The sequence below is a fragment of the Pteronotus mesoamericanus genome, unplaced genomic scaffold (assembly GCF_021234165.1).
Source record: "Pteronotus mesoamericanus isolate MK-2021 breed Mesoamerican mustached bat unplaced genomic scaffold, CSHL_Meso_final contig_311, whole genome shotgun sequence".
NCBI classification, from domain to species: Eukaryota; Metazoa; Chordata; class Mammalia; order Chiroptera; family Mormoopidae; genus Pteronotus; species Pteronotus mesoamericanus.
The window spans coordinates 1289785-1302203 of record NW_026555132.1 but is presented as its reverse complement, the minus strand read 5'-3'; the positions used below and the strand labels follow the sequence as shown (position 1 = coordinate 1302203).

Below are 12419 nucleotides of genomic sequence, written 5' to 3'. Positions count from 1 at the left end.
TTGCCCACCTTGGGCCCTAACAATCACTGCTCCCATCCCTTTAAAGTCTCTCCTTCCAGGAGCGCCTCGGTGACAAATTCCCACCTGGGAAAGTCACACATTGGCCCCTGCCCAGTCTCCTGGCACCTCTTCTCTTCCACAGGACTCCTCAGACACGGACAGTAGTCTGGGGTCTGTCTCCCAAGCCCTGCTGGTGTCATCCCAAACTGAGGGCTTAAAAACCCCTGAGGACCGCAGATGGGCCATAGGCTTTCTCTGCTCTTGCCGGAGTCAACACCACCCTTGACCTTCTCATGTGAAAGACCGCCTCCAGCAGCTGAGGGGCCGAGCAGCCTCCTCCAGCATTCAAGGACACGTCAACCCCAGCCACCAGCAGCAGCCCCGTCCTTCCTTCCTTATTTGGTTACAGCATAAACACAAAAATGTCACTGAAACTCCTTATAGAATAGTAACGCCTCTCATGTGACTCCCTGGATTCTTGTCCTTTCTTTATTCTTTTGTACAAGTCCCTTTAAACTTTTTGTTTGGGGAAATGACAAACATTCCCAAGCACAGAGAAGGTGGTAAATGAAATCCCATGTACCATCACGCAGCTTTCTGCCTTATACCAAATCTGTTTCATCTGTATTATCAGCCTTATGTTAAATTTGTTTCATCTGTATTTCAATTCACTTTTATCCCCTAGAGTATTTTAAAAAAAGTAGCAGACATAGCTCGCCCTTTGAGCTCATTGTAACTGGCCCCTCAGAAGCACATCCTTCAGAGCGCTCAGCCCTTCTAGGCTCTCTCCCTTCTGAGGTTCAGTAACTGAATTAACTGACTTTTCTAGCTTTTTGATATCTACCTTCTAGAAGCCTGGCACACAGTATAGATACCCAACCACACACCCTCTGTGCTTCGCACATAAACTTCACACGAAAGCCTGTGTACAACGGAAGAGGTGGAACAATGAAAGCAGGCTGTAGGCACCACCAATTTTACCCACTGTGGGCAAATTTTCCTCTCTTTTTTTGGGGGGGGGGAGGTAAAGGGGGAAGGGAAAAACAGGGAAATCTCCTCCAAGACCAGATGCACCTAAAGCTCCCTGTCTAGCCTTTATGTTGTTTCAATCCAGTCACAGTACCTGAACCTTAGGGAACGGGATTTTCTTCTCTGCAAGAGCAAAGTGAGGGAAGGTCAGCAAGAAGAAAAATGAGAAATGAAGACACACATGCTGGCCCTGGTCAGAGTTCCACTCTGACAGTCCCTTCATGGTCTCCTTCCTCTTCACCCACAGCTCTGCTCAGACCCTGAGGACCCATGGATCATACCGTGTTTACGGAAAAAGTCACAACTTACTTGATAGCCCAGTGTTGTTGATGTTTTGGTATTCAGCATAAAAAACTGCTTTTTCAAGCATTCCCAGGAAAATGACAGCTGCGATCCAGAACTGGATTCTTAATATATCTTTCCAATAACAGGCAGACCACATCAGCCACAGCACACCATAAAAAATATAGACAATGCACATCACCATGTAAAACTGCAGGGAGAGAAGCAATTTTAATCAGTTAAGCCTACCTATCATGTGAAAAATCAACATTTCTACATTCAACTATCAATCCTTTATTTTCCAGTGACTCTGAAAATAGAGGGTATATCAGGGCACTAGTTACTAAGGGATTACCACCACTGAGCTCTTAGGTTTTTTTACTTTTCCAATTAGGATACAAAATTCACCTTTAAAAAAATGATGAAACATACTCACAATCATGAGAGGCCAATCTGACGCAGACAGATACCCTTTCGGTCCCATCATAGAAAGAGAAACTGATGAAAGTGAAGGTAGGATAAAGAAAGTAAAGAGTTAATTTAACAATCAGCTTCCTCTTAAATTTTACATATAAGCTCATTTCCCAAAAGGCTCCAACAATACAAAGCAGCTAACAAATGGCTGAATTTTTACCCAGCACACACAGATATTGGATAGTTGCCAGTTGTTTGATTATGTGATCTTATCAAGACACCTTCAATGGTACACACTTAACTGTAAAACCTGTGCCAAATCTCACCTCACGCAGAAAGCAGAGTTGCAGTGGCTGTGGCCTGGCCCCTGCTGAGCCACCAGCCTCCTCTGAGGACTCTGTCTCCCTTCACATAATTGGGATAAATGACTGACCTCAAGCATCTAGTCTGGGTTGTTGGTTAAGAAAGTGATAATAAAGAGTGTCCAAAACAGTGCAGAACTCACTTAGCAACTGTTCCAGCTTCTAACTAGCAGGGGCTCAACGCTGCCTCCTAGTGTTGGAGGAAGGCATGTGCGTGGAAGGGGGCAGCAGAGAGGTAGCAGAATGACATCAAGGTCCCTGCTCCCTCTATGTGGCGTGGCCTGGCCCACATATCACCTCCAGAAGGAAGCCCTACTTCACAATCCTTCAGACCAGCCACCTCCACCAGCTTCCCACACAGAACACCAGCTCTTTGCCTCTGCAGTGAGGCCCATTCACGCCACTGCTTTCTGACCCCCACCCCTGCTGAATTGGGCATCTCTTCCTGTGTCCCCAGTGCATGAACCAGAGCAGAATGCAAATCCTCAGAACCCTTACATGCTGTTGGCTACTGTCAGCCCAGCAGACGCCTGCTCTGCAAAGTGACAGTCAAAGCAATTCCAGGACATGTGAAAACCTCCATTCCCTTGAAACTGCTTATAGTGAGGACGCTCTTGCCCTGGGCACTGAGAACTACCGCTCACTGAGCCACAGAGGGGCAACCTTGTCAGGGGCTGGGGAGCTCACAGACCCCAGAAGCCACAGGTGCCAGACATGCTACTTCTACTCCTAAGTTACAGACTGATGTTTTTTTAAAAAACTTTTAAAGAACAATTTTCAAACACTGATGATGGCCAATTTCAAGAAATAGAACATAAGCTACTTCATATACAATTAAGAGGCTGCCTGCCTGTTTGCTTTTTTCTAAAATCTGGAAGGATGAAGGGTTTGCTACCCAACTATGAAGTTTAAAACTTTTAAATTTAACTTAAGATACCTAATTATAAAGTTTTAAGTCCCCCAAATAGATTATTCATTTTTGTGATTAACAGAAATGCATTTCTGAATGATGTGTTTTTAACAGAGAATGCAGATTTGGGTCAATGACAAAAATACAAAATACAGTAAAAGCAGACAATAAACATGCATACAGTTTAACCATACCATTCAAATTCCAGTTTGCATCGGTTTTTTCTGTTTTAAATGAAACGATAAGGATGTGAAACCCATCTCTCTGTGTTCTTGCAACAACATCCTGAAACATGAAAGTAATATCCTTTGTTTTTTTTTTAAATTGCTATATAAGATGGAGATAAATAATTGTTTACCACATTTAAAACTGGGTTACTTTTAAAAAACAAAGATAACACAAAGAAAAGGAACGGTGGGTAGTGGGAAGATCCTCTCAGTTTTTACCATCATCTTTCCAGGCCCAAGGGGATGGAGGAGGAAAAAAGCCTTTTCCACTCTTTAATGTTTTCTACTTTTTACATTTCTACAGATGTTCTGTTAATGTTATCATTCTGTTTTATTTAATACCACTATTCAAATAGTTTCTCTTCCCATATTTTATCCAAATCATCAAGCATTCATTTTTCAATGTGTTTTTTAATTGAACTGTGGGAGGAAGAAGTCAGACTAACTTTGTGAGAAATGACTCATATGCCATATATAGGCTAAATTATTTAAATCCTTCAATGTACTAAGTTACTAGCAGTCCCACTGGGGATTCCAATTGGTGCTATAATGTCTATGACCCCTTCAATGACTCACACAACTGGACCAAACTTTTCACATTCCTCCTTGCTGAGTATTTCCTGTCTTTCCCTTTTACTTCATCCTCCTTCACCTGTGACAGTTTGTGCAAAGAGTCTGTGTCCCCTCCAGCCCCAATGCAGAGGAATGCCTTTCTACTATCAGGCTACTCTTTAAGATGGTGAAAGAAAACAAGAAACAGGAAGTCACAGTATAAAAGCAAACATTAAGCGCTCCTAAATCTGTTCTCAGTCCTTACACACAACTCCTTCTAACTCTCTTGGCCTCTAGGTTTTCTGACTTTTAGTAATTCCCCAAAATACCAAATTTTCTCTCCCCTCCATGCTACATTCAGTTTCTACCTATTTCTTTACATCCTTAATGATGATCTATACCAGCCCACTGCTATGCTATCTTGAGCATTTGAAAGCAAATTTCATTTTTTGAAAGAAAAGAAAGGCTGCATATAAGTTAACCTTAAATTATAACTTTAAAGAGATTTCTAAACAAAGATAGAAATAAGTCTACACAAAATTCATATAGCTATATGTAAGAAAAGATACTTTTTTCCCTTTCCCAGTTCTAATAACCCTACTTTATATCACTCTCTAAGTGACCAATCCATTAGCAGATTCTTTTCAGTCTTCCTATAGCTTGCATATATTGATATAAAGACAAATAAAATGACTTACCATTGATTCTTCCTGGTTTGAAACATTTCTCATATTTGTAACTAGTTCTTTATTCTGGAAAAAAGAATAAATCAATTCTATTTTATATCGCTGCATTTCTATGAGAATAATTTTAACAATTAAGAAAAAAATGCGTTGTGAAAAAAGTAAAAATTTGAAAGCTGAACATCAGAGAACAAATTTCACTGTAATCCAAACACGAGTAACAAAACCCTGCTTTGGAAAATTACTTCCTTAATCAGGATAGTGGCTGTGGTTGGTAGGGAGGGTAGGAGGAACTAAAAGAGAGCTCCAGGCACTAAAATATTCATCACGCCATATAGTTCTGATAAGCACACTTTACTATCTGTTTATTACACATCACAAATTTTTAAGTAATTGCTTTAAAATTTTTACCAAAGATGTATTTTCATTTCAGAATTTACAGAACAAAAAATAAGGTAAAATGACCCATAGGTTCAGCACTCAGGGATGATTACTGGTGACATTTTAGAATCTGATCTTCCACACCGAGAGGGAGCAAGTGCATATAGAAGGAGAGTGTTCCCATGTGTTAAATGCTGACAGACTGTGACAAGAGGAGCAGACCACTGGATTGAACATTGTGGTCACTGGGAACCCTGATAACACTGTATTGGCAGAACGAAGGAGATGGGAAAACCAGGAAAGAACTGACAGCAGACCATGAAGGGACGCTGCCACAAACGGGTACAAAGAAACAGAACAATGGTGCCAACATCTCATTCCTTATGTACTACAACCTTCACAAAGATCTCAGTCTAAAAATTAACAAATTTAGCACCTTTATCAAAAGTTCAGTAAAACAGAGTTTAAGCTGATATTTGTATGCACTGGGAGTAAAATAAATTCTGTTTTAACATTACAAGACAAGATACTCACATATAATGAGGGAAACACCTGCAGGTTACTGTCGCAATATAACTTTTCATTTTTTGTTGTCCAACATTCAGTGTCCTTGAAATAATTACCACAGAAGTCTTCACCAACACTTTCATGCTTCTCTGACAGCTCCTACCCAAGGTAAAATTTTGTTATAATTTATTTCCACACTTACTCGAAAAGATCAATAAAATCTAGTATCTAAATAATGCCAAAAATTTACTCAGTTTGGAACACTTGAAAATATGCAGAGCAAAATACAGGAAAAAAAAAAAAGGTTTGAATATAATGTTAAGTAAAATTGAGAAATCACAACATTTTAGTCATTCCAATGTGCTCAGAGGTAGTAAAACATAATACAACCATAATCATACAATAAGAAAGTGATTAAGGTGTTTTGAAATATACAATACTTTGTCCTGGGGCTACTTCCATCTGATACCAAGTATAAACAACCTTAGAGAGAAAGAAAGCATTTAACCAGGAGGAAAGACAAACCACACACTTAGCAACACAGAGCAAATGTGCAAACACAACTGAGGTCGGGGCACATCTGTTCACACACCAGGACCTGGGGTTCTTCCTGGATAGATGCAGGAATAAAACCTAATGGCAACTTCCAGTCAACAAGAAAAGGGTAGGTGGGCTTCTGCTGGCCAAATACGGGACAACTTGGGCAAAGTAAGTAAAAACAGCAATATATTATAATTCACAATGAAGCAAAAACCCATGAGTCCATACTGATGACTGACCGACTGAAAGATAGGTAAGACAGAAGAAAAGAGAGAGCTCATTCTCATAGAAAAATGCTAACAAATGTAGGAGAAAACAAACATCAGAAAACCGCAATGTAGCAACCATCAGTGTAGTAACTAATTCGTTGGGGAAAAAATCAGAGGATGTGAAAACAAGGACTGATAAGGAACAGGGTACATATTTATATACAAAGGTTTTTTTTTCACAAATTACTGTTAATAACAAAGAGAAAAGCAGTAACTTTACAGTGGGGAAAACTGCCAGAAACTTCCCTAACCAACTGACCAAAAATGGGACAAACCAGGGTTTTCTGGTATGTCTGCTCAAAATATAACCCAAATCTAATCACAAGGAAACATTAGAAATACTCAAATTGAGGAATATTTTGTAAAAATAAATGGCTTGTACACTTCAAATATTTCAATGTCATGTCATGAAAGACAACAACAACAAAAAAAAGCTACAGAAATGCAATGTGGTCCTAGACTGGTTCCTGTACCAGGAATAAAGAAAAACAAAAAAACCTGCTAAAAAGGATGTTATTGGGACACAGGCAAAATTTTAATAAGGTCTATTTATTAGTCAATAGTATTGTTCTTAATGCTCAATGTCCTGAATTTGATTAACTATACTGTGTAATCTAAGTGAATATTGTTGTTCTTAGGAAACACACATTATTTAGTGTGAAGAGGTAAAATATTTAGGGATAAAGTTAAAAGGCAGTATTCAAGGAAAATGACATCTTTCACCCCAAATGAAAAGATAATATAAATAAAAGTATGGAAATCCACACATTATTCAAGGTCAGCTGAGAAGGAACGACAGGGAGCATTACTGAAAGAAATGCCAGGATGAGGGCCCAGGGGCCCAGGCTGCAGGGCCGGGAGCAGGACACACCCTGGCCGCCTGGCTTCCTCTCACACAGCTCCCCCCCCGCCCCCCCCTTTCCCTGATGGCGCCTTCCCCTCCTAACCTCTTTCTGAGATCCGCTCATACTAAATCTACCAGTATGCACATAAGTTCTAGGTGTCATATTACTAATTTTTTTAATAAAGTGAAACTTACATTTCTTTCTTAAGTCTATTTTGGTTTGTATGTGACCCAGAGTCCTTTTATCAATGGTTCCTACATGTCTGATTTAATAAACATTTACTAACATTTTTCATAAAATACAAGGAAACTAAAAGATTTGTATTCTGGCCCTGATGGGGTAGCTCAGTTGGTTAGAGTGTTTTCCCAGTATGTCAAGGCTGTACTTTTGATCCTTGGTCAAGACAAACACAAGAATCAACCAATGAATACATAAATAAGTGGAATAACAAATCAATGTTTCTCTCCCTCTCTCCCCACTCCTCTTTCTCTAAAATCAGTAAAAAAAATTTTTAAAAACACGTCTTAAAAAAAGATTGGTATTCTTCTCAGAAAGCATATACTTTGATAGGATTAAAGCATATATTATGTAAGGCCCAATAAATCTGTGGCACTTGTAAGACTACAATCTATATTTCTGGCCTCCTCACCTGATGAACAATAAATTTTTATACTCATAATTTTCCTTCACAGCTTTATATACATACATTAAAAATTTATGTATATCTGAGATATCATCTTATACCTGTCAGAATGGCTATCATCAATAAATCAACAAACAGTAAGTGTTGACAACGATGTGGAGAAAAGGGAACACTCACACACTGTCGATGGGATTAAACTGGTGCAGCCACTGTGGGAAACAGTATGGAGGTTCCTAAAAAATTAAGAATAGAGCTACAATATGACCTACCAATTCCTGTTCGGGGTAATTTATCCAAAAAAAAATGAGAACACTAATTCATAAAGATATGCACCCCTATGTTCACTGCACCGTTATTCACATTAGACGTGATATGGAAACAACCTAGTGTCCTTCAATGAAAGATTTGATAAAGATGTGGTACATATATACAATGGAATATTACTCAGCCATATAAAAGAATGAAATATTGCCATTTGTGATAACATGGATGGATCCTGACAGCATTATGCTAAGTAAGTCAGACCAAAAACTGCATGATTTCACTCATACTTGGAATAAATAACAAAAGCAACAAACAAACAAGCAAAAAAACAAAAACACACTCATAGACAGATAACAGTATGGTGATTACCAGAGGAGAAGGAGGATGAGAGAAGGGCAAATTGGGTAAAGGGGGTCAAATATATGGTGACAGAAGGAGACTAGACTTTAGGTAGTGAACATGCTATCAAGTACACAGATATCAAGTTATAATGTTGTATACCTGAAATTTATATAATGTTATTAACGAATATTACCTCAATAAATATAATTATTTATTTTTTATTTATTTACTTTCAGTGTTTTATTGATTTTTAGAGAAAGAGAAGAAAGAAGGGAAGGGGAAGGGGGGAGGGGGAAGGAAGGGAAAGAAACATCCATTTGTTGTTCTGTTTATTATGCATTCATTGATTGATTTTTGTGTGTGCCCTGACCAGGGATCAAACATTCAACCTTGCAAAATCAGGATGATGCTCTAACCAACCTAGGCACCCAGCCAGGGCCAATAAATACAACTTTTTAAAGAATTGTGTTTTACTTACATCCAGCATAGAATATTCATTTTGACAGGTATAATGCTTCAAATGCCACTCTATGGTAAACTTCACAGGCCCGGAACAATGGAATGACTTAACTGTTTAGGAAAAGAAAGTCTCAATTTTCAATAATAATATACATACTCCAATATAAACTTCAAGTTTCAAGAATGTCATTTAAAATAGGCTACTTCAATGAAACAATGAGTAAAACATTACTTAATGTCTCCAAAAGTCACTGAAAAATGAGACAGGTAAATTCATTAAATTAAATTATCACAGTTAACCAAAAGTTGCTATACCACTATCTATTTCATCTATATGTTAAGTCCAGTGTTAAAATCAACTGAGTGGCCAGACATGTTAACATTACTTACTTCACTCTAAAATGTTCTCTTCACTGACTTACTCATTCAAAACGTACTGAGCAAGCACCCCTTATATGCCAAGAAGGGACATAATGGGAATTTAACAGTCCCTGTCCTTTATATAAGAGGTATCAGGGAATGGAGGGGTAACAATTCACAGTCCCCAGAAGAGCATGAAGAATGGGATGCTGGCAGGCTTGCTGGAGGAGGCGGCCTGTAACCAAAGAAGGAGCAGGACTTAGCCAGGCGAGGAGGAGGGTGGAAGCAAACGCCCAGGGTGAGTGAGAGCGCAGCACTAGCACGCCCGTCTGAAAATAGTGTGCTATGCTTAGAACCCAGAGAGGGGAAGCGGGAGAAAAGTTCATAAGGGCTCTTTTGCTCTGCCAGGGAGTTTCCTTTATTTTGAGTATTACAAAGGACCACCAAATGTTTCAGGCAGGAGAGTAACAATATTAGACAGACTGGAAAGAATTAAGTTTAGGATAAGACAAAACTCTTTTGAAAGTGTTGTCGCAACACAGCAGTGAGTCATCAGAGAGAGGGGGCAAAGAAGCCACAACATCTTTTATGACCTAGCATCATAAGTGACATGCCATTACTTCTGTCATATTCTACTGGTCAGACCAACCTTGATATAATAATGCAGGGGACTACACAAGGTCATGAATGGAGGTAGGAGCCATTTTGAGCCATCATGAAGGTAACCAAAGGGAACTCAAACTGAAACCAGAAACTGACTTCCAGAGGCTGTGATTGGTAGAACTTCTGGGGCAGAGTACCCAAGAGGTGAGAACTACTCAGAGAAAAAGCAAAAGAACTCTGCACAGACAGTGCATTGAACAGGGCAGCCTGCCCGTGCACAGGGAGAAGCCCAACAATTCAGAGTAGCTCAGAGGCCTCATTAACACACCAAGCCCTGGGGAGAGACATGGAAGGGTCACACCTAAGTAAGGGTGGTGCTAAGTCAGCCCTGGAGTAAAGGCTACTCCAGATCCGTCCTAAAAGAATTTAAAATATAATTGGAAAGGATCGACCTGACCCAAAAGAAACTTAACTGTGTACCAGAACAAAGTTGTTAAAGGAATACAACATCATGCAAAATTCACAAAATCCAATATCCAAACAAAAACACTAGATATAAAAAGCAGGACAATTTGACTCATAATCATGATGTGAATCAATCAATATGACAAAGACGTCAGAAATGACAAAAATGACAAGAATTAGCAGAAAAACATGTAAAAACAGCTATTATAAATATGTTCCATATGTTCAAATGTGTAAAGAAAAATATGAAAGTACTGATAAGAGAAATAAAGTATTTTAAAAAAAGAACCAAACTTCTAGAGATTGAAAAATATCTGAAATAAGGGGGGGAGGCAGAGACAAATGTATTTGAAAAAATAAATTAAAATAAAATTTTTTTAAAAAAATAAATAAATCAAGTGGCAAATGTTTTTCCAAAAAAAAGAAAAATATCTGAAATAAAAAGTTCATTGCATGAGATTAACATCAGATTAGATACTACAGAAGAAAAATATCACTGAACTTGAAGAAAATGAAACAAAAATATCCAACATGAAGCATGAAAAGAGACTGAAAAAAATTTCACAGGGCCTCAGCAACCTGAGAGACAGCATCAGCAGTTTCACATGCACGTGAACAGGGCCCCAGGAGGGGAGGGCAGAGATGGGGGTAGAGTGGCCAAGTCCATGATCCATGCAGAACTGAGGTGTTTTTCAGGGTGGATATCCAGTTGTTCCAGCATCATTTGTTGAAAAGACTGTCCTTTCTCCATGAGCTACCTTTGCACTTTTGTTGAAAATCAACTGACCTTATGTATGTGGGTTTATTTCTGCCACTCTAGTCTGATTTCTTGTTTTATATGTCCATTCTTATGCCAGTACCACACTGTTACTATCACTGTAGCTTTATGTAAGTTTTGAAACCAGATAGTAAAATCTTTTTAACTTTGCTCTTTTTCAAAATTGTTTTGGTTATTCTAGGCCCTTTGTATTTACATATAAATATTAGAAAAGCCAGTCAATTTCTATATAAAAGTTGACTTTGATTGGAATTAACTGAGTTTATAGATCAACCCAGGGAGAAATGATAGCATGTTCGATGCCCTTTATCAGAGTGAGGAATATTTTCCAGTTTTTTGAAAGTTTTTATCATGAGTGAGTATTGAGTGAGTTTTTATCATGAGCGAGTTTTTTCTAATGCTTTTCTGTATATATTGAGATGATTATATGGCATATTTCTTTTATTGTTAATATAATTACATTGAGAAATGTTCAACAGTGGCTCCATACGATGGCATCTTGAATGAGGGAGCAAAAGAGTGGTCACCTAAGGGAAAGCCAGAAGTCTGATCCACCCAACAGCAAGGCCGCATACCAAAGGACCCAATTCTTAGCTTGCAGGCACTAAAATCTGGCTCTGCGAGAACACTGAGACTCAGTCTCAGACCTCCACCACACCACCAATGCAGATGTATGAACTAGAACGTCCAATTTCTCACTTAAAATGAACAGTAACTGAAAACGGATGGGTTGACTTCTGGTCACGATGGCAGCATAGGTAAACACAGCTCACCTCCTCATACAACCACATTAAAATTACAATTAAAATATAAAACCACCATCAGAAATTAAGCTGGGTGGAAGTCTGCCCATGACAGAATGAAAGAAGCCACATGCATCCAGACTGGTAGGAGGGGTAGAGACACAGGATGGGCTGGTCCCATATCCACATGTGGTGGATAAAAATTTAGGAGGGATATCTCAATAGCGAGGAGTCCCAGTGCCACACCGGGCCCCAGCCCAGGGTTCCAGTGCCAGGAAGATATGTCCCCATACTTCTGGCTGCAAAACCAGGGGAAGATTGAATCGGTAGCAGAAACTTCAGAAGCCCCAAACAGTTCTTAAAGAACCCACACATGGATTCACACAGACTCACTCTCTCTGAGCTCCAGCACCAGTGGGGTAGCAGCTTGAGAGGCAACAGTGGCATAAAGGAAGGAACTAAAGTGTCTAACATCAAGGTGGGAGCTGGGGGGCAGCTTTCTCCCAGACAGAAAGGCCGGCAGAGGCCACTGGCACTTTTTTAAGCCCTCCCCCAACAGAGCCACAAAGCCAGCAGTAGGTGCCATATCTGAGCCTCTGTCAAAGTGGCTAACACTGTTTGCTCTGCCCTAGAGATCCCCTGGGACTTTGTCCCACCCAACTTACCGACCCACCAAGACTGTTAACCATGATTTTTATATGAATGGCTGGTTGTGGCTCAAGTTTCACAACTTCTTAAATCCTATCAAACAAGCAATAACT

At 39.3% G+C, this 12419-nt stretch overlaps 1 protein-coding gene across 4 annotated transcripts in view; it reads right to left on the bottom strand.

Annotated features, from left to right (window-relative positions):
- Positions 1–12419, bottom strand: part of TMEM87B (transmembrane protein 87B) — a 51951-nt gene that overhangs the window by 32759 nt on the left and 6773 nt on the right. For all 4 annotated transcript variants that reach the window (XM_054575559.1, XM_054575558.1, XM_054575560.1 and 1 more), the window contains exons 3-8: positions 8729–8820; positions 5375–5506; positions 4475–4528; positions 3192–3282; positions 1748–1809; positions 1339–1522 (exon numbers count right to left, since the gene is read on the bottom strand). In XM_054575559.1, coding sequence (XP_054431534.1) covers positions 1339–1522; positions 1748–1809; positions 3192–3282; positions 4475–4528; positions 5375–5506; positions 8729–8820 — 615 coding nt within the window. The remainder of the gene's footprint in view (positions 1–1338; positions 1523–1747; positions 1810–3191; positions 3283–4474; positions 4529–5374; positions 5507–8728; positions 8821–12419) is intronic.